Source organism: Pecten maximus, chromosome 1, assembly GCF_902652985.1.
Source record: "Pecten maximus chromosome 1, xPecMax1.1, whole genome shotgun sequence".
Classification (NCBI taxonomy): Eukaryota; Metazoa; Mollusca; class Bivalvia; order Pectinida; family Pectinidae; genus Pecten; species Pecten maximus.
This window is the reverse complement of record NC_047015.1, coordinates 13,183,079-13,209,850: the sequence shown is the minus strand read 5'-3', so window position 1 is coordinate 13,209,850 and position 26,772 is coordinate 13,183,079. Positions and strand designations below refer to the sequence as shown.

At 39.0% G+C, this 26,772-nt stretch overlaps 2 protein-coding genes across 2 annotated transcripts in view; both read left to right on the top strand.

The window, feature by feature from the left end:
• The first annotated feature begins 9,514 nt into the window (after positions 1–9,514).
• Positions 9,515–26,772, top strand: part of LOC117325434 (solute carrier family 22 member 4-like) — a 61,304-nt gene continuing 44,046 nt past the window's right edge. Inside the window, exon 1 of the mRNA XM_033881638.1 lies at positions 9,515–10,210. The gene's annotated coding sequence lies outside the window, so the exon portion shown is untranslated. The remainder of the gene's footprint in view (positions 10,211–26,772) is intronic.
• LOC117329684 (serine/arginine-rich splicing factor 4-like) lies at positions 18,099–20,483 on the top strand. Its single transcript, XM_033887797.1, has 2 exons — positions 18,099–18,176; positions 19,977–20,483. Exons 1-2 carry the CDS (start codon positions 18,099–18,101, stop codon positions 20,481–20,483), a joined length of 585 nt encoding a protein of 194 aa, XP_033743688.1.

The following is a 26,772-nucleotide window of genomic DNA, read 5'->3' as shown; positions in this document are numbered from 1 at the left end:
GATAATCATTGACGGTTATCAAAATTGGACCATCATAGATATCTGTATCCAGGCTGAATCAATCCATAGTTTGGTTCCAATAATGTCAGACCACGATGTAGTCATTGGTAATATAACCAGATCTCTGTGTAGTCAGTGGTAATATAACCAGACCACGGTGTAGTCAGTGGTAATATAACTAGATCTCTGTGTAGTCAGTGGTAATATAACCAGACCACGGTGTAGTCATTGGTAATATAACCAGATCTCTGTGTAGTCAGTGGTAATATAACCAGATCACGGTGTAGTCAGTGGTAATATAACTAGATCACGGTGTAGTCATTGGTAATATAACTAGATCACGGTGTAGTCAGTGGTAATATAACCAGACCACGGTGTAGTCAGTGGTAATATAACCAGATCTCTGTGTAGTCAGTGGTAATATAATTAGATCACGGTGTAGTCATTGGTAATATAACTAGATCACGGTGTAGTCAGTGGTAATATAACCAGACCACGGTGTAGTCAGTGGTAATATAACCAGATCTCTGTGTAGTCAGTGGTAATATAACCAGACCACGGTGTAGTAAGTGGTAATATAACTAGATCACGGTGTAGTCATTGGTAATATAACTAGATCTCTGTGTAGTCAGTGGTAATATAACCAGATCACGGTGTAGTCAGTGGTAATATAACCAGACCACGGTGTAGTCAGTGGTAATATAACCAGACCACGGTGTAGTCAGTGGTAATATAACCAGACCACGGTGTAGTCAGTGGTAATATAACTAGTTATATGTGTAGTCAGTGGTAATATAACTAGATCACGGTGTAGTCAGTGGTAATATAACTAGATCACGGTGTAGTCAGTGGTAATATAACCAGATCTCTGTGTAGTCAGTGGTAATATAACTAGATCACGGTGTAGTCAGTGGTAATATAACTAGATCACGGTGTAGTCAGTGGTAATATAACCCGATCACGGTGTAGTCAGTGGTAATATAACTAGATCTCTGTGTAGTCAGTGGTAATATAACCAGATCTCTGTGTAGTCAGTGGTAATATAACCAGACCACGGTGTAGTCAGTGGTAATATAATTAGTTATATGTGTAGTCAGTGGTAATATAACTAGATCTCTGTGTAGTCAGTGGTAATATAACCAGATCACGGTGTAGTCATTGGTAATATAACTAGTTATATGTGTAGTCAGTGGTAATATAACCAGATCTCTGTGTAGTCAGTGGTAATATAACCAGACCACGGTGTAGTAAGTGGTAATATAACTATATATCTGTGTAGTCAGTGGTAATATAACTAGATATCTGTGTAGTCAGTGGTAATATAACTAGATCACGGTGTAGTCAGTGGTAATATAACTAGATCTCTGTGTAGTCAGTGGTAATATAACCAGATCTCTGTGTAGTCAGTGGTAATAAAACTAGATCACGGTGTAGTCAGTGGTAATATAATTAGTTATATGTGTAGTCAGTGGTAATATAACTAGATCTCTGTGTAGTCAGTGGTAATATAACCAGACCACGGTGTAGTCAGTGGTAATATAACTAGATCTCTGTGTAGTCAGTGGTAATATAACCAGACCACGGTGTAGTCAGTGGTAATATAACCAGACCACGGTGTAGTCATTGGTAATATAACCAGATCTCTGTGTAGTCAATGGTAATATAACCAGATCTCTGTGTAGTCAGTGGTAATATAACCAGACCACGGTGTAGTCAGTGGTAATATAACTATATCACGGTGTAGTCAGTGGTAATATAATTAGTTATATGTGTAGTCAGTGGTAATATAACCCGATCACGGTGTAGTCAGTGGTAATATAACTAGATCTCTGTGTAGTCAGTGGTAATATAACCAGATCTCTGTGTAGTCAGTGGTAATATAACCAGATCTCTGTGTAGTCAGTGGTAATATAACTAGTTATATGTGTAGTCAGTGGTAATATAATTAGTTATATGTGTAGTCAGTGGTAATATAACTAGATCTCTGTGTAGTCAGTGGTAATATAACTAGTTATATGTGTAGTCAGTGGTAATATAACTCGATCACGGTGTAGTCAGTGGTAATATAACCAGATCACGGTGTAGTCAGTGGTAATATAACCAGATCTCTGTGTAGTCAGTGGTAATATAACCAGATCTCTGTGTAGTCAGTGGTAATATAACCAGACCACGGTGTAGTCAGTGGTAATATAACTATATCACGGTGTAGTCAGTGGTAATATAATTAGTTATATGTGTAGTCAGTGGTAATATAACCCGATCACGGTGTAGTCAGTGGTAATATAACTAGATCTCTGTGTAGTCAGTGGTAATATAACCAGATCTCTGTGTAGTCAGTGGTAATATAACCAGATCTCTGTGTAGTCAGTGGTAATATAACTAGTTATATGTGTAGTCAGTGGTAATATAATTAGTTATATGTGTAGTCAGTGGTAATATAACCAGATCTCTGTGTAGTCAGTGGTAATATAACTAGTTATATGTGTAGTCAGTGGTAATATAACTCGATCACGGTGTAGTCAGTGGTAATATAACCAGATCACGGTGTAGTCAGTGGTAATATAACCAGATCTCTGTGTAGTCCATGGTAATATAACTAGTTTTCACATTTTTGCCAGAGAATTATATAGAGTATATTGAATGGTTTCCCGTATATATTACTTCACGAGTATGACAGAATATCGAAATATTCTGCCATACGAGTGAAATATATGTTATATTAAACGGGAAACCATTCAATTTTCTTTTTATTGCATTTGTTTCAAAACAAACAACAGAACACGCTTAAATTGCGTTGACGCGGAGTAACGTCACAAAGAGATGACGTCATGAAATATATTACCGAGTCCCGCACTTTTTGACACTATTAATTTTTCGATGTTTTTAATTTTGTCGCCTCGGGAAACAGTTCATCGGGTTTGTACCAACACCTCGGGGAAGAGGTTTGACTGATGACTGATAAGGCATGAAACAACTGTATACCGTTGCACATACACATATGCAACGCAAATATCGATTCGTCTACAATCAATATGCCAACTTAAGGTCAATACGACAGATCACTCCTGAGGGGTTATAACTTTAGGTCTTATGAGCCATCATTATCTGGACACTTTTTTCTTTGTTTGTTGATGTTAATTAAATATTTCCTTTAGTGAAAGTTGCAGTTCATGCATCTTTGTGACAGGCAGTGTATAGGTTGTCGATGTAGCATCTTTGTGACAGGCAGTGTATTGGCTGTCGGCGCTGTAGTATCCTTGTGACAGACAGTGTATAGGCTGTCGGCGCTGTAGTATCCTTGTGACAGACAGTGTATAGGCTGTCGGCACTGTAGTATCCTTGTGACAGACAGTGTATAGGCTGTCGGCGCTGTAGTACCTTTGTGACAGACAGTGTATAGGCTGTCGGCGCTGTAGTATCCTTGTGACAGGCAGTGTATAGGTTGTCGGCGCTGTAGTATCCTTGTGACAGACAGTGTATAGGCTGTCGGCGCTGTAGTACCTTTGTGACAGACAGTGTATAGGCTGTCGGCGCTGTAGTATCCTTGTGACAGGCAGTGTATAGGTTGTCGATGTAGTACCTTTGTGACAGACAGTGTATAGGCTGTCGGCGCTGTAGTATCCTTGTGACAGGCAGTGTATAGGTTGTCGATGTAGCATCCTTGTGACAGGCAGTGTATAGGTTGTCGGCGCTGTAGTATCCTTGTGACAGACAGTGTATAGGCTGTCGGCGCTGTAGTATCCTTGTGACAGACAGTGTATAGGTTGTCGGCGCTGTAGTATCCTTGTGACAGACAGTGTATAGGCTGTCGGCGCTGTAGTATCCTTGTGACAGACAGTGTATAGGCTGTCGGCGCTGTAGTATCCTTGTGACAGACAGTGTATAGGCTGTCGGCGCTGTAGTACCTTTGTGACAGACAGTGTATAGGCTGTCGGCGCTGTAGTATCCTTGTGACAGGCAGTGTATAGGTTGTCGATGTAGTACCTTTGTGACAGACAGTGTATAGGCTGTCGGCGCTGTAGTATCCTTGTGACAGGCAGTGTATAGGTTGTCGATGTAGCATCTTTGTGACAGGCAGTGTATAGGTTGTCGGCGCTGTAGTATCCTTGTGACAGACAGTGAATAGGCTGTCGGCGCTGTAGTATCCTTGTGACAGACAGTGTATAGGTTGTCGGCGCTGTAGTATCCTTGTGACAGACAGTGTATAGGCTGTCGGCGCTGTAGTATCCTTGTGACAGACAGTGTATAGGCTGTCGGCGCTGTAGTATCCTTGTGACAGACAGTGTATAGGCTGTCGGCGCTGTAGTATCCTTGTGACAGACAGTGTATAGGCTGTCGGCGCTGTAGTATCCTTGTGACAGACAGTGTATAGGCTGTCGGCGCTGTAGTACCTTTGTGACAGGCAGTGTATTGGCTGTCGGCGCTGTAGTATCCTTGTGACAGACAGTGTATAGGCTGTCGGCGCTGTAGTACCTTTGTGACAGACAGTGTATAGACTGTCGGCGCTGTAGTATCTTTGTGACAGACAGTGTATAGGTTGCCGATGTAGCATCTTTGTGACAGACAGTCTATAGGCTGTCGGCGCTCTAACATCTTTGTGACAGACAGTGTATAGGCTGTTGGCACTGCAGCATCTCTGTGACATGTGTCGGCACTGTAGCAGGTAGTTACAGGCAGTGTATAGGCTGTCGTAACTGTAACATCTCATTTACAGACAGTGGTATATGCTGTTAGCACTATAGCATCTCTGTTACAGGCAGTACATATGTCGTCGGTGCTGTAGTATCTTTGTGATAGGCAGTGTATAGACTGTCGGCGCTGTAGTATCTTTGTGATAGGCAGTGTATAGGCTGTCGGCGCTGTAGTATCTTTGTGACAGGCAGTGTATAGGCTGTCGGCGCTGTAGCATATTGGTGACAGACAGTGTATAGGCTGTCGTATCTGTACCCATCGACGCTCCAAGACTTAAGAAAATCCTTAATTCTATATCTATAAATAAATAAAAAGGTAAATTACCAAATGACAATTTGTCGGAATTTGATGGAGTGATATTGACCAGAAAGCGTAACAAGCGACAGATCATTGGAATTGTACGCCAGTGTTGTATTGTAGAATTGTCTGTTTATATAACAAGCGAGAGATCATTGGAATTGTACGCCAGTGTTGTATTGTAGAATTGTCTGTTTATATAACAAGGGACAGATCATTGGAATTGTACGCCAATGTTGTATTGTAGAATTGTCTGTTTATATAACAAGGGACAGATCATTGGAATTGTACGCCAGTGTTGTATTGTAGAATTGTCTGTTTATATAACAAGGGACAGATCATTGGAATTGTACGCCAGTGTTGTATTGTAGAATTGTCTGTTTATATAACAAGGGACAGATCATTGGAATTGTACGCCAATGTTGTATTGTAGAATTGTCTGTTTATATATAACAAGGGACAGATCATTGGAATTGTACGCCAATGTTGTATTGTAGAATTGTCTGTTTATATATAACAAGGGACAGATCATTGGAATTGTACGCCAATGTTGTATTGTAGAATTGTCTGTTTATATAACAAGGGACAGATCATTGGAATTGTACGCCAGTGTTGTATTGTAGAATTGTCTGTTTATATATAACAAGGGACAGATCATTGGAATTGTACGCCAATGTTGTATTGTAGAATTGTCTGTTTATATATAACAAGGGACAGATCATTGGAATTGTACGCCAGTGTTGTATTGTAGAATTGTCTGTTTATATATAACAAGGGACAGATCATTGGAATTGTACGCCAGTGTTGTATTGTAGAATTGTCTGTTTATATATAACAATCGAGAGATCATTGGAATTGTACGCCAGTGTTGTATTGTAGAATTGTCTGTTTATATAACAAGGGACAGATCATTGGAATTGTACGCCAGTGTTGTATTGTAGAATTGTCTGTTTATATATAACAAGGGACAGATCATTGGAATTGTACGCCAGTGTTGTATTGTAGAATTGTCTGTTTATATAACAATCGACAGATCATTGGAATTGTACGCCAATGTTGTATTGTAGAATTGTCTGTTTATATATAACAAGGGACAGATCATTGGAATTGTACGCCAGTGTTGTATTGTAGAATTGTCTGTTTATATAACAATCGAGAGATCATTGGAATTGTACGCCAGTGTTGTATTGTAGAATTGTCTGTTTATATAACAATCGAGAGATCATTGGAATTGTACGCCAGTGTTGTATTGTAGAATTGTCTGTTTATATAACAATCGAGAGATCATTGGAATTGTACGCCAGTGTTGTATTGTAGAATTGTCTGTTTATATATAACAATCGAGAGATCATTGGAATTGTACGCCAGTGTTGTATTGTAGAATTGTCTGTTTATATAACAAGGGACAGATCATTGGAATTGTACGCCAGTGTTGTATTGTAGAATTGTCTGTTTATATATAACAAGGGACAGATCATTGGAATTGTACGCCAGTGTTGTATTGTAGAATTGTCTGTTTATATAACAAGGGACAGATCATTGGAATTGTACGCCAGTGTTGTATTGTAGAATTGTCTGTTTATATATAACAAGGGAGAGATCATTGGAATTGTACGCCAGTGTTGTATTGTAGAATTGTCTGTTTATATATAACAAGCGAGAGATCATTGGAATTGTACGCCAGTGTTGTATTGTAGAATTGTCTGTTTATATATAACAATCGAGAGATCATTGGAATTGTACGCCAGTGTTGTATTGTAGAATTGTCTGTATATATATAACAATCGAGAGATCATTGGAATTGTACGCCAGTGTTGTATTGTAGAATTGTCTGTTTATATATAACAAGGGACAGATCATTGGAATTGTACGCCAGTGTTGTATTGTAGAATTGTCTGTTTATATAACAAGGGACAGATCATTGGAATTGTACGCCAGTGTTGTATTGTAGAATTGTCTGTTATATATAACAAGGGACAGATCATTGGAATTGTACGCCAGTGTTGTATTGTAGAATTGTCTGTTTATATAACAAGGGACAGATCATTGGAATTGTACGCCAGTGTTGTATTGTAGAATTGTCTGTTTATATAACAAGGGACAGATCATTGGAATTGTACGCCAGTGTTGTATTGTAGAATTGTCTGTTTATATAACAAGGGACAGATCATTGGAATTGTACGCCAGTGTTGTATTGTAGAATTGTCTGTTTATATAACAAGGGACAGATCATTGGAATTGTACGCCAATGTTGTATTGTAGAATTGTCTGTTTATATAACAAGGGACAGATCATTGGAATTGTACGCCAGTGTTGTATTGTAGAATTGTCTGTTTATATAACAAGGGACAGATCATTGGAATTGTACGCCAGTGTTGTATTGTAGAATTGTCTGTTATATATAACAAGCGACAGATCATTGGAATTGTACGCCAATGTTGTATTGTAGAATTGTCTGTTTATATATAACAAGCGAGAGATCATTGGAATTGTACGCCAGTGTTGTATTGTAGAATTGTCTGTTTATATAACAAGCGAGAGATCATTGGAATTGTACGCCAGTGTTGTATTGTAGAATTGTCTGTTTATATATAACAAGGGACAGATCATTGGAATTGTACGCCAGTGTTGTATTGTAGAATTGTCTGTTTATATAACAAGGGACAGATCATTGGAATTGTACGCCAGTGTTGTATTGTAGAATTGTCTGTATATATAACAAGGGACAGATCATTGGAATTGTACGCCAATGTTGTATTGTAGAATTGTCTGTTTATATAACAAGGGACAGATCATTGGAATTGTACGCCAGTGTTGTATTGTAGAATTGTCTGTTTATATAACAAGGGACAGATCATTGGAATTGTACGCCAGTGTTGTATTGTAGAATTGTCTGTTTATATATAACAATCGAGAGATCATTGGAATTGTACGCCAGTGTTGTATTGTAGAATTGTCTGTATATATATATAACAAGGGATCTAACAAATGATTGCCTGCTTCGTTATCATCATTGGGACAGTAACCAAACAAAGTTCAAGGTCATAGAAAGTTTCATTATAACAGACGGTTGTATCTCGAAAGTGTATGTCTTAATAGGTTTTACTAGGAACCCTAGCTACAGCCATAAATAACTACAATACCGAGTCACTCATTGAAATATCAATAATCTGTTATATAAAACAAACTGCAAAACCTGTATTTATATCCGAGGGGAGATATTTCATTCGGTCTGAATTTCTTTGTGTTCTTATTTCAAAGATTGTATATACTTTCTATAAAGTAAGATGATAAATACCACTTATAGTAACCCATGATTTAGAATATCTGTCGTTTGAAGTCTCTATCTCTCACACGGCCGTGGTGTTCATTGGTGAAGCTTTCTCACGGTGTGTGGTAACGGGCTGTCACTCATTTGAGAAACCAAATATAGCACATTTTTCCTCGTGCCTTGTGTACACCTAAGTAATTCGGAAAGTGACCACTGTCATCCATGATATACCAAACTGGTCTGATAACATGTGACATTTTAGCGAGTATGTCCAGAAGTTAGCTGGCGCCATATCACATATCCGCGAGTATGTTCTATGAGGGTATTCAGAAGTTGTCTGGGACCATGTGACGCTCAGGAAATATGTACGGAAGTAGCCTGATACATGTACCACGTGACGCTCAGGAAATGTGTACGGAAGTAGCCTGATACATGTACCATGTGACGTTCAGGAAATGTGTACGGAAGTAGCCTGATACATGTACCATGTGACGCTCAGGAAATGTGTACGGAAGTAGCCTGATACATGTACCATGTGACGTTCAGGAAATGTGTACGGAAGTAGCCTGATACATGTATACCATGCGATGTTTCAGCAGGTTTGTGCGAATGATCCCTGGTGTGACGTCATATTGCCGAACGTGAATGTTCCTTCTGTTTGCTCCTTCATACACTTCAAGATTTATTTCTTATCATAGATCAGTCATATTTTAGTTTGTATTGCGAGGAAACTCAAGCGAGATCCAATTGCATTGCATTATTTGTACCGTACTTATTCTGCACTGCTGGTTCGAATCCAATAACTGTACACGGTGTATGTCAAAGCTACATAAGATACTTTTATAAACCCCAATCGCATGCCTAACTAGGATTATAATCATCATAAAAAAAAAATAACAAAAAACATGAAAACAGCGACTACGGCCAAGCATAACTATATCCAGCGGCTAACTACAGTAAACGACTTCCATGACGGGGTTAAAGGTCTGACTAGCGGTCACTCGTTTGGCACAGAAAGATCATTATGGCAAGACAATAAAAACGTTTCAGTGAATATGAGGAATTATCATTAAGATTATAAAACAGCCTAGCATTGCACCAAGTATCATCTAGTTACATACAGATGTTAACAGCGCAAACGAGGCCAGACTCTCCTGGTATAATGAAATCAAACCCTACGGGATTTCTTCGATATGAGAGTTGGCACAATTTCAACTACAAATGTCTTTCGGAGTATCTTGTAATTACACTTATAATTTGTGTCAGCTTTACAATTACTGGAATTGAAGGAATTATTATCTAAACTTAAGGAAGCCCTCGGCACTGTTACACTTTACCAATATCCAACACGCAAATACATTTGTCAAACAGTTGGTCAGTGTGTTGGGTCGATGTTGATTACGCCACTTGTCCACCAGGTGACGTGTTGAATACGCCGCAGATTGCATATTACGCCACTTGGATCAACTGACCATCCCCACGTGCGGATTAAGGATAATTGGTGTCGGCGTTAACAACATGCTCCCGGGATGTAAACCTGTTAACCTGACATCATACGTCCAATACACTCAAAGTTCTCTAGAAGCCAGGGTGCGTTCGTACCACACAACAGTGTTACGGCAGTAGTAAGGGTGCATTCGTACATATGTACCACGCAACAATTTGCCTTGGTGTTTTGGGTGCGTTTGTCAGTGAATGGACTCACGTGCTGCTTACCGACGCTTAATGCATTCCTGGATTGTGACAATCGTGAACATTCATGCTACATCACGGATTAACCAGACCAAGTGTAATTCCGTGTTCATATCTGGCACATTAGCAGGATGTGTTTTGTGGTGATTACGAAGTGGTTCGCATCAAGTGGCTGATATTCCATTGATTCTGCTCTCTAGTTACTAATATCACGTATTATATTTGGATACATGTTTACAAAAGCGTCGAATTACCGGGGTAAGTTAATTCTTTATTCAACTATGGTATCAGCTCTTGTTCTTTTTTCATGTTCGTGTAAACTCACGACCAAAGGTTTTGTATAATGGCTCCATTGAGCTATACAAAGGGTATTGCCTGATTTTAGATTACTGGTTCAGAATCAAACTGTAGTCTGCGAAGCATAATTGTTTTACAATTTTTGGTAAAACGTTTAGTCCCCTCGACTATGCATGTATGTATGTATGGATGGATGGATGGATCACCATAGCCGTGGCTGTATAGTCAGACCTCTATAGAGTCAGATCTCTGTCCATAGCCAAGTCTGTATAGTCAGATCTCTGTCCATAGCCGTGACTGTATAGTCAGATCTCTGTCCATAGCCAAGTCTGTATAGGCAGACCTCTGGTCATAGCCGTGACTGTATAGTCAGACCTCTGTCCATAGCCGTGACTGTATAGTCATACCTCTGTCCATAGCCGTGACTGTATAGTCAGACCTTTGTCCATAGCCGTGACTATGTAGTCAGACCTCTGTCCATAGCCGTGACTATATAGTCAGACCTCTGTCCATAGCCGTGACTGTATAGTCATACCTCTGTCCATAGCCGTGACTGTATAGTCAGACCTTTGTCCATAGCCGTGACTATATAGTCAGACCTCTGTCCATAGCCGTGACTGTATAGTCAGACCTCTGTCCATAGCCGTGACTGTATAGTCATACCTCTGTCCATAGCCGTGACTGTATAGTCAGACCTATGTCCATAGCCGTGACTGTATAGTCAGTACCATGTCCATAGCCGTGACTGTATAGTCTGACCTTTGTCCATAGCCGTGACTGTATAGTCAGACATCTGTCCATAGCCGTGACTGTATAGTCAGACCTTTGCCCATAGCCTTGACTATATAGTCAGACCTCTATCCATAGTCGGGGCTGTATAGTCTGACCTTTGCCCATAGCCGTGACCGTATAGTCAGTACCGTGTCCATAGCCGTGACTGTATAGTCAGTACCGTGTCCATAGCCGTGACTGTATAGTCAGTACCATGTCCATAGCCGTGACTGTATAGTCAGACCTCTGTCCATAGCCGTGACTGTATAGTCTGACCTTTGCCCATAGCCTTGACTATATAGTCAGTACCGTGTCCATAGCCATGACTATATAGTCAGACCTCTGTCCATAGCCGTGACTGTATAGTCAGACCTCTGTCCATAGCCGTGACTGTATAGTCAGTACCGTGTCCATAGCCGTGACTGTATAGTCTGACCCTTGCCCATAGCCGTGACTATGTAGTCAGACCTTTGTCCATATCCGTGACTATATAGTCAGACCTTTGTCCATATCCGTGACTATGTAGTCAGACCTCTGTCCATAGCCGTGACTGTAAAGTCAGACCTCTATCCATAGCCGTGACTGTATAATCAGACCTCTATCCATAGTCGGGACTGTATAGTCTGACCTTTGCCCATAGCCTTGACTATATAGTCTGTACCGTGTCCATAGCCGTGACTATATAGTCAGACCTCTGTCCATAGCCGTGACTGTGTAGTCTGACCTTTGCCCATAGCCGTGACTGTATAGTCTGACCTTTGCTCATAGCCGTGACTATGTAGTCAGACCTTTGCCCATAGCCTTGACTATATAGTCAGTACCATGTCCATAGCCGTGACTATATAGTCAGACCTCTGTCCATAGCCGTGACTGTAAAGTCTGACCTTTCCCCATAGCCTTGACTATATAGTCAGTACCGTGTCCATAGCCGTGACTGTGTAGTCTTACCTTTGCCCATAGCCTTGACTATATAGTCAGTACCGTGTCCATAGCCGTGACTGTGTAGTCAGACCTTTGTCCATAGCCGTGACTATATAGTCAGACCTTTGTCCATAGCCGTGACTATATAGTCAGACCTCTGTCCATAGCCGTGACTGTATAGTCAGACCTTTGTCCATAGCCGTGACTATGTAGTCAGACCTCTGTCCATAGTCGGGGCTGTATAGTCAGACCTTTGTCCATAACCGTGACTGTATAGTCAGTACCATGTCCATAGCCGTGACTATATGGTCAGAGCGGTGTCCATAGTATAGCTCATATTACCTCTTGTATTATAAATATATATAAGATAATTTAATGTTAAACTGTTGGGAACGACAGGTTTACCTTATATTGGGGTACGGAGAAATTCCGATCGGCATGCCCTATACAGACTGACGCTTTTGAAGCTACGTCGGTAAGCAATTTCCTTATCTACTCGCTAATATCTTAAGTAAATATTACATATGAGTGGGTCTGTACCTCCCTCTTCCTCCCTCGTCTAATTAAGCAGGCCATATTGATAGTAAATAATACAGAGGTTCTACACATCAGAGAAGGCCAGGGATCTACCGTAACGCTAACCAAAAGACCTATTAACTTATATATTTAGGGTTTATTAATTGGCTTGAAAATTACATTATATCGAAAAGAAATGTGATCATTGAACCAACAATGCGGAAATTTGCAGCAAACTGAGCAGAACAGACATGACTCGAGTGTAGAGGCTACGTGAGATGGTAGAGGGACGGAAGGAGGGATGAAAGTTGAATTATAGAACACGTCAGCTGAGATTCGGGGGTTTACTCTGGGCGGGTGTAAGTGTTATTGGCGCTGAAATTACGTTTAAGAAGTTCACTTACAACAACACTAATCTAGAATTAAGCATTAGCTGTTGGTATGTTGTAATGCTTTCAATTTGTCATGTTAAACAAAGTATGTGGATTTACGAGCGTTATAAACGACACAGAAGCGGCTATAAGTGTACTTCACTTTCCTTTCTGTGTGAGTTTATACTCTCGCTGTTATAAGTGTACTTCACTTTCCATTCTTTGTGAGTTTACTCTCGCTGTTATAAGTGTACTTTACTTTCCTTTCTGTGTGAGTTTACTCTCACTGTTATAAGTGTACTTCACTTTCCATTCTGTGTGAGTTTACTCTCACTGTTATAAGTGTACTTCACTTTCCTTTCTGTGTGAGTTTATACTCTCACTGTTATAAGTGTACTTCACTTTCCATTCTGTGTGAGTTTACTCTCACTGTTACAAGTGTACTTCACTTTCTTTTCTATGTGAGTTTTCTCTCGCTGTTATTCCTTCTCATTAAAAACAACTTGTTCTATATTCTTTAATTCAGATCAAATTGCTCTGAATGTTAATATTTTTCGTTACAAAACAAGAGGCCCATGGGCCTGTATCGCTCACCTGGTTGGATTAGAATGTCAAAGTAATGTTCATGTTCAATTTGTTTTATTTGTAAATCTCAAACAATGCTATATATGGTTATAGTGTGGGGATCCCAACTGCTTCAAAAAAAATAATGAAGTCCAGACTATCTAAGGTCTAAAAGACCTCAAGAATAGTTTTTAGAACATGCATTCATCACTTTATGACTAGTAGAGATTTAGATGAATTACATTTATTTCCCCTATTGGGCCCCGCTCCTTTGGCCCCTCGGGGGTCAGAGTCACCATTTATGCAAAACTGTTCCCTTTCCCCCAAGAATGTTTCTGACCAAATTGGGTTCAAATCCATTCATAACTTTATGACAAGTAGCGATTTAAAGGCATTGCCTTAAAGGCATATTTCCCCTATTGGGCCCCGCACATTTGGCCCCTCGGGGGTCAGAGTCACCATTTATGCAAAATATGTTTCCCTTCCCCCAAGGATGTTTCTGTCCAAATTGGGTTCAAATCCATTCATAATTTTATGACTAGTAGCGATTTAAAGGAATTACCTCTATTTCCCCTATTGGGCCCCGCCCATTTGGCCCCTTGGGGGTCAGAGTCACCATTTATGCAAAATCAGTTCCCCTTCCCCCAAGGATGTTTCGGACCAAATTGGGTTCAAATCCATGTATAACTTTATGACAAGTAGCGATTTAAAGGAATTACCTCTATTTCCCCGGTCCAGGTGAGCTAAATACCTTCTGTAACGTCTTATGATTCGTTTCTCTTGAAATAAGTTTCGCTACTCTGATTAATAATGCGAAAGTAATTTCATGTGGTAATTCTTCTTTTATAAAAAAAAACAAACGTTAATGTCGCAGTGAAAGAATTCATACTGAAATCAATTCTATCGTGTCCATCTCGGTCGGTTCTATGTTTCTATGGTTGTTTACAATTATCTGTAATAAATGTCAATCTTGGTTGGTTTTCAATGATCTGTAATAAATGTCCATCATGGTTGGTTTTCAATGATCTGTAATAAATGTCCATCTTGGTTGGTTTTCAATGATCTGTAATAAATGTCCATCTTGATGGGTTTCAATGATCTGTAGTAAATGTCCATCTTGGTTGGTTTTCAATGATCTGTAGTAAATGTCCATCTTGGTGGGTTTCAATGATCTGTAGTAAATGTCCATCTTGGTTGTTTTCAATGATCTGTAATAAATGTCCATCTTGGTTGGTTTTCAATGATCTGTAATAAATGTCCATCTTGGTGGGTTTCAATGATCTGTAGTAAATGTCCATCATGGTTGGTTTTCAATGATCTGTAGTAAATGTCAATCTTGGTTGGTTTTCAATGATCTATTATAAATGTCCATCTTGGTTGCGTTTCAATGATCTGTAGTAAATGTCCATCTTGGTTGGTTTTCAATGATCTGTAATAAATGTCCATCATGGTTGGTTTTCAATGATCTGTAATAAATGTCCAAATTGGTTGGTTTTCAATGATCTGTAATAAATGTCAATCTTGGTTGTTTTCAATGATCTGTAATAAATGTCCATCTTGGTTGGTTTTCAATGATCTGTAATAAATGTCCATCTTGGTTGGTTTTCAATGATCTGTTATAAATGTCAATCTTGGTTGTTTTCAATGATCTGTAATAAATGTCAATCTTGGTTGGTTTTCAATGATCTGTAGTAAATGTCCATCTTGGTTGGTTTTCAATGATCTGTAATAAATGTCCATCTTGGTTGGTTTTCAATGATCTGTAATAAATGTCAATCTTGGTTGTTTTTAATGATCTGTTATAAATGTCAATCTTGGTTGTTTTTAATGATCTGTTATAAATGTCAATCTTGGTTGGTTTTCAATGATCTGTAGTAAATGTCCATCTTGGTGGGTTTCAATGATCTGTAGTAAATGTCCATCTTGGTTGGTTTTCAATGATCTGTAATAAATGTCCATCATGGTTGGTTTTCAATGATCTGTAATAAATGTCCATTATGGTTGGTTTTCAATGATCTGTAATAAATGTCCATCTTGATTGGTTTTCAATGATCTGTAATAAATGTCCATCTTGGTTGGTTTTCAATGATCTGTAGTAAATGTCCATTATGGTTGGTTTTCAATGATCTGTAGTAAATGTCCATCTTGGTTGGTTTTCAATGATCTGTAGTAAATGTCCATCATGGTTGGTTTTCAATGATCTGTAGTAAATGTCCATCTTGGTTGGTTTTCAATGATCTGTAGTAAATGTCCATTATGGTTGGTTTTCAATGATCTGTAGTAAATGTCCATTATGGTTGGTTTTCAATGATCTGTAATAAATGTCCATCTTGGTTGGTTTTCAATGATCTGTTGTAAATTTCCACTATGGCTGGTTTCTTCAATTAGTTTTAAGCCACATACTCCTGAACAACCTGAAATTTTAGTTGCACACGTGTATTAATGGCAATCCAAGATGCTCATTCACGCTCTCCTAACATTAAAATGACCACTGACCTGGACGCTTGACCGGGGGAGTCCTTGAGACATCAGTGTATAAAAATAACTCGCCGCATTTATATTTAACAACGTGCACTACACATAAACTACACACATGGCCGTTGTTTACAGAACTTTGCCCAATAATGCTTTCATTTAAACATATTAACAGAATATTCGTGTAATACCCAGGTAACTGAACAAAATAAACAAACATAGTTTATATTTAAATGCTTATTTTTTTAATTTTAAAATGTAGCAATATGCATACAACAAAACATCGATAAAATCTTAGATCGGTGAAGTTGACAATGTTCAAAAGCTAACCAGCAGTCCAATAGACGTCCGGAAAAATCGGAATTCGTGTCTATTCCTTTTCTTCTCTCTTTAAGTTCCAGCAAATCATTTCCTTTCCTAAAGGTTTTGCCGATTCCACACACTTTTGTGTCTTTTTTGGTAGAATCTCTGCGTTTTCCCAGGCCCACGCTTGTGGCGTTCCGCCATTTTGTATGGACTGTAAAACCCGCCGTTGCATTGTGGGACTAATTTTCAGAGAAACTTTGTCCGGCAGCCAGTTATTATTTTTGGGAATTCCCCGTATACTTTCATTAATACACATTTTCTTTCGGATTCTGATTCACGATAATGGTGTGTATAAAGTCCGAAAACTGTAAAAAGCTCAAAATGTAAACATTGATATATGTTTCTTCGTGAGTATGTGGCTTTAAAATCATTCATTGGTTTTATTTCCTTATCTAAACGAGTGTGTGACCTACTGTGTCAGATACTTCCTATACGTAGCTCGTGACGTAACTGGTCTAGTAGACGTACAAAATGTTTAACAATATTTCATTGATTCAACGGATGTACCAAATAATGCCACATGCTTATGAAATCAGATGAAACAATATAACAATGTTTGAACATTGTACACCCGAAATCAATTTAGACAATGCGACTATAGGTCTGTTAAATCGTTTTGAATACAGAAAACGCAAAAATTAAAAAACAAAGGAAATGTTGTCCTCTTTGCGACGTTGCACAAAACAATACCTCCAACTCAAAGTTTTACACGCATAAACGTAATTGATAGAGGCATTACTTTGACGTCACGCCCCAAATACAATTTGGCAGCTTTATTTCATTTGAAAGGAAACTTAAAACACAAAGGTGCATTTAGGTAAAAACTTACGTGGGGAGTGACCTTTGACCTTATTACACTGGCCTGGCGAACACAATCTAACGATATTTTCCGACGACCGTCCAAACAGATGGGAAATAAGAAGACATGCCGGCTTTACTATTTTGTGAACATGGTTTGGAAATGAAGATTTAATGTCTGTTGCTAATTACTTGTCAGACATTAAACTTGAGAATGGTCCCTGACAGTTGAAAACAGACAGGACACGTTACATGGATTCGTGCCCGACAAATTAGGTATAATAACTACGATACGTTATTTATGACTTTTCCCTCCATTTTTTGTGTTTTATTTTATACACCAAGTTAGTCGTCCTCCGTGCCATTTCACATTGATCCTGTACTTGGTCTAACCTCTGGTATTTACCAGGCTGCCTACGATATGGAGACCAGCTGTCTACACACGCTACCCTAGGTTTTATGTTTCTGACGTTTTTTTTATTACACACATTTTGAGAAGCATCGTATAGACAATTCAAATTAACTGAAAACATAACAGCCCGTATTCATTTACAGAACCTACGGTACAGTTTGGCACAGGAGATTGATGGACGGAGCTATTTTAGTAAAACAATGAATTCAATTATATACCAAACCAAATTGTAAGAATGCCGATACCGACTTAAAATTCTTAACAGCGTAACGGTCGGTTTAGGCTATGTATAGTACAAATTTACAGCTTTAGCTGTTTAAAGTGTTTCGCGTTAAAACTTTCGTGGTACACATTTGACAAATTTTGCTGTCAAAAGTGTTTCGTAAATAATTGTTTGGAACGGCCATATCACTTTTTTCAAACCCGTTTTATCAGTAAATAACTAAACATGTATAAATGTGCCACACAAAATCAACCCACAAGTACCCAAAGTGTGCAACGAAATGCTGAAAACACGTGACTAAAAAGGATAAGAACTGGGACTTAAGATCAAAGATAAGGACACATCATGTTCTGGCTTTAATCTGTACTATTGTTGCAAGTGTGCCGACGTTTCAAAGGAGAAGTTCGAGTATATAGGAAACATTGGTTTAAGATGGCCATGTATGAATGTCCTACCTTCAATGGAAAATATTTGCTGTTACGTTCAGAAGAATTGAAAATCAAAAGCAATGTACGTATGGGAAATATTGTACTAAGAAATGAAAGAGCTTGAAACACCAAACCATCAATAAAACAAGTACATGGGATAAAGAACAGCGTCATCAAGAGTGAACTTAACCTGGATGATAAACGCACTAAAGAACTAGACCAGCGTGAAAACAAAGATTGAAACATCATTATGTTCAACAACGGTCAACCAATCAGGGCGGTCGGACGAAACGCATAGGCAACAATTTGGATATCGAAGAATCCGAACGTGATGCTTACTATAGCATAGAGAAATTCCCAGAACAAAACACTTAAAAATCACAGGCAAAACCCTGCTAAAGAACAAAGACAAGTGACGAACGATAAAAACACGCATACCCAGTCTACATATAGCAGCCCTCATTGGCGACTATAATCACAAGACAAAAGTAGAACAGACACAGCGATTGAACGCGGGCTGCCTTACAGTCGGGAATCATTGAAGGGCTTCCTTCGACCACACATAGTCAAGCCGGTGCAAAACAAATTGACTGGGAATCCTTCAGTACCTCGACACAGAGATCAGTCCACAAGAGAAGGCAGCATACCTTTTAAACCTGATTTTTACAAATGAGTAGAATAGGATTATATTGACCATCGTTTCTGCCATCATTCACATATTTATCTCCGACCTATTCGCAGCTTTGTCTCTTGCTTCTCTCTGACACCCCTAGGTTATGACCGATAGAACATCCCTCGGGGTCAGACAGATAGAACATCCCTCGGGGTCAGACAGATAGAACATCCCTCGGGGTCAGACAGATAGAACACCCCTCGGAGTCAGACAGATAAAACATCCTTCGGGGTGAGACAGATAGAACACCCCTCGGAGTCAGACAGATAAAACACCCATCGGGGTCAGACAGATAAAACATCCCTCGGGGTGAGACAGATAGAACACCCCTCGGAGTCAGACAGATAAAACATCCCTCGGGGTGAGACAGATAGAACACCCCTCGGAGTCAGACAGATAAAACATCCCTCGGGGTGAGACAGATAGAACACCCCTCGGAGTCAGACAGAACATCCCTCGGGGTCAGACAGATAGAACACCCCTTGGGGTCAGACAGATAGTACACCCCTCGGGGTCAGACAGTTAGAATATCGATCCCTCGGGGTCAGACAGATAGAACACCCCTTGGGGTCAGACAAATAGTACGCCCCTCGGGGTCAGAGAGATAGAACATACCTCGGGGTGAGACAGATAGAACATCCCTCGGGGTCAGACAGATAGAACATTCCTCGGGGTCAGAGCGATAGAACATTCCTCGAGGTGAGACAGATAAAACACCCCTCGGGGTCAGACAGATAGAACATTCCTCGAGGTGAGACAGATAAAACACCCCTCGGGGTCAGACAGATAGAACATTCCTCGAGGTGAGACAGATAGAACATCCCTCGGGGTCAGACAGATAGAACATCCCTCGGGGTCAGACAGATAGAACACCCCTCGGGGTCAGACAGATAGAACACCCCTCGGGGTCAGACAGATAAAGCACTCCTCAGAGAAATCTCCAACCCTTTGGATGATATTGATGGTTGTCTAACCAGAGGCTCTGCCAAGGGTTGGCATTAAGAATATCACCCTAATATTCTACTAGTCGTTGAGCCATGTCTCGGCCCAAGTGACCATATCTTCGTTTTCCTGAATTACAAATGTTATACAGAGATTATCAACAGTGCCAAACAGATATGAAACTTTCTGGGCGAAGTTACATCGCCATTCGTGAGGGGACTAAAGATGATTGTTGCCTGAAATAATAAACCAACATACCGGTGATAGAGGAAAACCAGGAGTCAGAGGGAAACCAGGAGTCAGAGGAAAACCAGGAGTCAGAGGAAAACCAGGAGTCAGAGGGAAACCAGGAGTCAGAGGAAAACCAGGAGTGAGAGGAAAACCAGGAGTCAGACGGAAACCAGGAGTCAGAGGGAAACCAGGAGTCAGTGGGAAACCAGGAGTCAGTGGGAAACCAGGAGTCAGAGGAAAACCAGGAGTCAGAGGAAAACCAGGAGTCAGACGGAAACCAGGAGTCAGAGGGAAATCAGGAGTCAGTGGGAAACCAGGAGTCAGAGGAAAACCAGGAGCCAGGGGAAAACCAGGAGCCAGGGGAAACACAAACTTGACGAAGCGACAATTCAGTCCATCAAACGCCAAGAAAAGAAAGAAAAAAATGTCTACAATCAAGAAAAGTGTATGATGGAGAAAATCGAGAGTGAATCCGAGCCTTCCCGAAAAAAAAATCCCAAAACAGTGATGAAAGCAAAGCAGATAGAAATGGACAAGTACTAACTCATGTCAACGGACACAGAAAAGACGGAAGTCCTTAACAGTTTGCCAGCGCCTTTGTCGACGAAAGTCCGGGCTATCTTTTGTGTTTTTAATAATAACTCAGAAACCGCGTCTATCGACAATATCGAGATAATAGAAGAGAAAAAACATGCAAAAGCAGCCAGAAGTATACAGACGGCAGGAAGTAAAACCTGTCCGGTCGGATTCGTGACTTTCGTCCAGGAACAGAGAGGGGTTTCCAAAGGTACATACGGTAGTTAGGACAAAAGTCACAGGGTCCCCGGGGCAAGGGAGTGTTCTAGACCCGTATTTTTCTCATTTGTATTAATGACATCCCTGAACTTGTCGAAAAAACACCATCAAAATGAAAGAGCTTATGTATGAGAAAATTGGATAAACGTTGCAAGCCGATTTGACAGGGTTTGTCAATGGGTAGATAATGGCTAATTGAGTTACTAAAAAATAAAAAGTAAGTGTTGACAAATGTAAACACATAAATATAAAAATAACCACGTGTGTTAAGGTAGATAAAGAAAGGGATATGGGAATAATGGTAAATGAGAAAATAAGCTTCAGTGATCTCTTTTTAATCGTCTATGGGCAAAGTAAATCGCGACCTTGGCCTCGTATTCAAAACGTTAACATGCATTTTGTATAGATCCATAGTTCGCCCTTGCCTAAAGATGACAGTGGTATGGTCGCCATTATTCAAAAAATGACCAAATATCATTAGAAAAGGTTCAGAGAAGGGCGACCAAACTAGTAATATACTTAACACATACCGTATTCAGTTAGGTTAAAACATAGGACTACCCATCTTTAGAGTATGGATTACGGTAGGGTATGATACAGGTCTAAAAATAGTGAAAAATACTGGCATAATTCAAAATGTACTGGAGGTGGGCAATTAGGGAGAAACTAGAGTTAACACTAAAATTATCTAACAAAGGAGACAAGAGCAGTATGAGAGACAATGTATTCAGTGATAGGGTGGTGAACACATGGAACAGTCGTCCCAATCCACTTCTCTCCTACAATAAACACCTTTAGATAAAGAATCTATCAACTTTGGCAAGTATGACAACTGGTCAATATAGTCTAAAACATTTAACAGTTCTACCGGATGTGACGAAGCCGCGTCGCTAGAAGCAATCGGAACCCCTCCTCATTTTCTAGGAAGACGAGTTGTTCCGATTTGCACTAGAATATGTTTACAATGAATTCAACCAATGTCAACTATGAACTTCACACATTTCGGATACCGGAAGACGTAAAACCATATGTTGAAGAAAAAATATATAATAATTTAGAAAATGTAGAGACTGTGTCATGAGGGAAGTGTCATCTAGTACAAAACCTTCATTCTCTCCCATTGACTTAAACATATTTTATTTACTTCAAAAGCATAAAGGATTAGGCACAAGTCATTACAACACTACTCTACAATGCATACTATGTAAGTTGAGAAACAGCATAATATGATCTCAATGAATATAATCTTTATACAAATAATTAAAAAAAACCCAACTAACTAACAACAAAACAAAACGATACTATATCATATTACCCCAACCTTTGGACGGATTTTATATAATTCTCCGCATTTCTAAAATTGTTTGTGATTACATCTTACCGGTTGATATTCTTTTCCTTTGAGAAGCAAGTGTTAACATCAATGACAACCTCCAGATTAATTTGTTGTTGATTTGAGTAAAGGATACGTCTTTGTATGATATAACGAGGACAGATGAAAAAGAAATGATAGGCATTCTCACAGGGATTTCCACAAGAACAATCAGAAGTTTCAGTAGCGTGGGCCGCAATGCAGTCTGGGAGTGATCGGTACACCTTAACCTGGTACGTGCCATATCAAAATTGCTGAAAAAATATCATTACACCACATTTCCTGAAAAAAACAACAAAAATCATTTCAATTCTAAACATGAAATGCAACGTTTTATTGTATCAATTTGGCATACATTGGATAATTTTGTCAAATTATTACATCGGGTGGTTTGTGTAAAATATGTGAGCCAACAGGCCACATTGCTGTTTTATTGTACGTTAAGTGCTGAGTCCCGATCAGACAGGATATTCATCAGGGAATTCTATAAATTAATATCATCCAAACACACTGGGTTTGTTGCCATTCACTAATACCGTTGTGAGTTTACACAGAAACAGAAAACTGTAAGAGTACATGCGTAATTCAATAGATCCACGGAGTCTGTGGCATTACCCCGAGCGGTTAGTAACGTGTTCCGCGATAGAACGACTGTATCATACCCAGCCTGGGACTTCAGATTAAAATCCGTCAACACAATTCTACGTAATGAATGTAACCAAGCCTCAACAATGACAGCTTCCAGCCTATTAATCTGAAAATTAAAAATTGATCGTGTAGATCGTGTTATGACATAGTAGTGATGATATTGTGTCATAGTTCTGGAGTGCTGTGGAAAATCGTTTTATGCATGAGATATCAAGAAATAACAGATTGTTGTTGGCCAGGGATGAACATAGTGTACACTGGTGAACTAATCACCTTATATACCTGAGGTACATAGTGTACACTAATGAACTAATCACCTTATATACCCGAGGTACATAGTGTACACTAATGAACTAATCACCATATATACCTGAGGTACATAGTGTACACTGGTGAACTAATCACCTTATATACCTGAGGTACATAGTGTACACTAATGAACTAATCACCATATATACCTGAGGTACATAGTGTACACTGGTGAACTAATCACCTTATATACCTGAGGTACATAGTGTACACTAATGAACTAATCACCTTATATACCTGAGGTACATAGTGTACACTAATGAACTAATCACCTTATATACCTGAGGTACATAGTGTACACTAATGAACTAATCACCATATATACCTGAGGTACATAGTGTACACTAATGAACTAATCACCTTATATACCTGAGGTACATAGTGTACACTGGTGAACTAATCACCATATATACCTGAGGTATATAGTGTACACTAATGAACTAATCACTTTATATACCTGAGGTACATAGTGTACACTGGTGAACTAATCACTTTATACACCTGAGGTACATAGTGTACACTGGTGAACTAATCACCTTATATACCTGAGGTACATACTGTACACTGGTGACCTAATCACCTTATATACCTGAGGTACATAGTGTACACTAATGAACTAATCACCTTATATACCCGAGGTACATAGTGTACACTAATGAACTAATCACCTTATATACCTGAGGTACATAGTGTACACTGGTGAACTAATCACTTTATACACCTGAGGTACATAGTGTACACTGGTGAACTAATCACCTTATATACCTGAGGTACATAGTGTACACTGGTGAACTAATCACTTTATACACCTGAGGTACATAGTGTACACTGGTGAACTAATCACTTGATATACCTGAGGTATATCACAATCAACAATCAACAATTGCTATTGGTCTTAAAAGTCACGTATAACGCAGTTAAGTCCTGTATCCTATCTAATGGTAAATGTTCTGATTTTTTGCTTATAATCTGGGCCTTGCCCAAAGGAAACTTTTATCCACAATTATGTTTTCAATGTACGTAAATAAGATTTAATATGATTTTACTATTAATGGTATCAAGTCGTATGAATTTGATGTACTTAGTCTCTTTATATTAGGATGATCTGGTGCTTCTTGCTGAATCAGCTGAAGAGCTGAAAAACATGTTGAATAGGTTATTTGGTTACGCTAGTTCATGGCGACTGACAGTAAATACTGATAAAACTAAAATCGTGGTTTTTAGAAATGGAGGCTGGTTACGAAATAAGGAGGTATGGAGGTACGAAAAGAAACTAGAAGTTGTTCAACAGTTTACTTACCTTGGAATTATGTTTAAATCTCATAATAAATTCAATATTGTACAAAAACAATTATCAGTGCAAGATCGATAGATTGTTTTAGCATCACTACAAAGGTGTTAAAATATGAAAACAAACTGTCATACTTCAATAAAACATTTTGACATCCATGTTTCCAGTATAGTGTGCTACACATCCAAAGTATGGGGTTCGTTCAAAGGTGATGATATCGAAAAAGTTCAGTTGGAGTTTTGTAAAATTTTGTGAATTCTATCCTTAGAGCTGCATATGAGGAGTTAATGTACATGCTAAAGCGAAATTTTCATTTTTAATTGGTTAATATTTGTAAAACATTAACTTTTTTCACTTGGTCTTGGTGATATGTGGATAATTCAAAACAATTTAAATTTTTCTATAGATCTGTCGTGTATTAAGCAAAGAAGTTTTGACAATCCACGACATGTTTACTTTATTGGAGAATTCCTCATATTGTCATTTGTATAGACATTTAGTAGATGATATATCACTACAACATTATGTATGTAGATATATACCGACCTTGGCAGTAGTCTATACATTGATACCAAAACGTTATAGAATTGCTTTGTGTAGAATACATCTCTCAGCACATACTCTACATATTAAGACTGGTCGATATCGAAATACTGTAAGAAATGAACGCCTGTGTAGAACATTTCTATATTGCAGTGTCCACCCATTTATTGTATTGTAAATATGTTATTAAATGTACTGATGAGCTGTAAACTTAAAGTCACTGACATTAATTGAACTGAACACGGGGATTACGGGCGTTTACTCTGAGGAGAGCGCGCATGCAATTCATAAACATTTTTTTAGCATCCTGTTTTCTTTGACTGAGGAAAAGTCGTACATGCGGTAAAAATCCCGAAGGTGATGGCGTCCTGTCCGTCTTTGATACCTGATAGATCAAACAGTACCATACCATAGTCTCTAAGGGATTGTATGAAAACGTCTGTTTTTAAATAAACACAAGACAAAATGGAGATAAACATAACACATTCATGTCACGATTGATTTCTGTTTTTCTTTTTGTCAGCGAGAAAACATCAAGCGACAATGCTAAAAGACGGAATCTTGCCAAGACAGGAAAAATAAAACGAACCCACCATAGCTCAATATCAACAACACGACAAATTACCGAGGCGAAATAACGACAAAAACAAACAATGAATCAAAAGAAAAACAATAAAATCACACATACAAGTGCACACAAAACAACATCCACGCCAAACAAAATTAAAATAAGGTAGTTCCTGCGTTTTTTCGCGGTAAATATTCCTATATGAACCAATAAAGTGAATTATTGTCATATACCAGAGAGACAATTACATTCACGTGCGTTTACACGCTAAATTAACGCGATATCTTCCAAGCCCTAGGTTGTACACGGAAAAGTATCCTGTATACTTATGAGATTAGAAATGGGCTCGGACAGTCCGTTTGGAGCCGAGATCAGGAAATAAAGCTTGTAGTCAAATTACTTGCTAGACAGCACCACTCCGGAAATTGTGTGTCTCAGAATACTTTGGAGCTCGGACACAAATGAACAATTGTCGAATATAGTAACAGTCTGGACGTTTGAGTTTTAGCGTTTACCACGGAACTGTTTCATCGCCTGTGATCACGGTCGGTATATGTGTCCGGAGGGACACACATGCGCACTGGGAGTAACCTTTCGATATGTTTGATATATTCCCTGTATCCGTCTCCAAATATCATTATATAATGTTATAATTAGAAGACAGCAGGATGGATATCCATTAGAGATCTCCTGAGCCTCGACCTCCTCGCCTGTGGTAGCTCTGTAACAATACTTATACTTATTGTGGTGGCTGGTACTGACCAGACAGAGAAAGCTTGAAATATTGTGCCTAATTCTACTGGAGTGTATTATACGAGTATTCTACTACAGTAACAAGACGTACGATATAGATATACAGTTTCCAAAAAGGAATTGGTCTTCCGATATATATCCTCATAGTAACCACAAAACCAATAAACTATATCCTTATTACAACCTCAACACCAATAAACTATATACTCACTACAACCTCAACACCACTAAACTATATCTCCCTACAACCTCAACACCACTAAACTATATCATCACTACAACCTTAACACCAGTAAACTATATCCTCACTACAACCACAACACCAGTAAACAATATCCTCACTACAACCACAACACCAGTAAACTATATCCTCACTACAACCTCAACACCACTAAACTATATCATCACTACAACCACAACACCACTAAACTATATCATCTCTACAACCACAACATCAATAAACTATATCCTCACTACAACCTCAACATCAGAAAACTATATCCTCCCTACAACCACAACACCACTAAACTATATCCACACTACAACCACAACA

Coding starts and splice junctions, on each gene's coding strand:
- LOC117329684 (XM_033887797.1), top strand. CDS start 18,099: ATGGCCATGTATGAATGTCCTACCTTCAATGGAAAATATTTGCTGTTA. Junction 18,177..19,976: donor AATTGAAAATCAAAAGCAAT/GTACGTATGGGA, acceptor TACCGGTGATAG/AGGAAAACCAGGAGTCAGAG.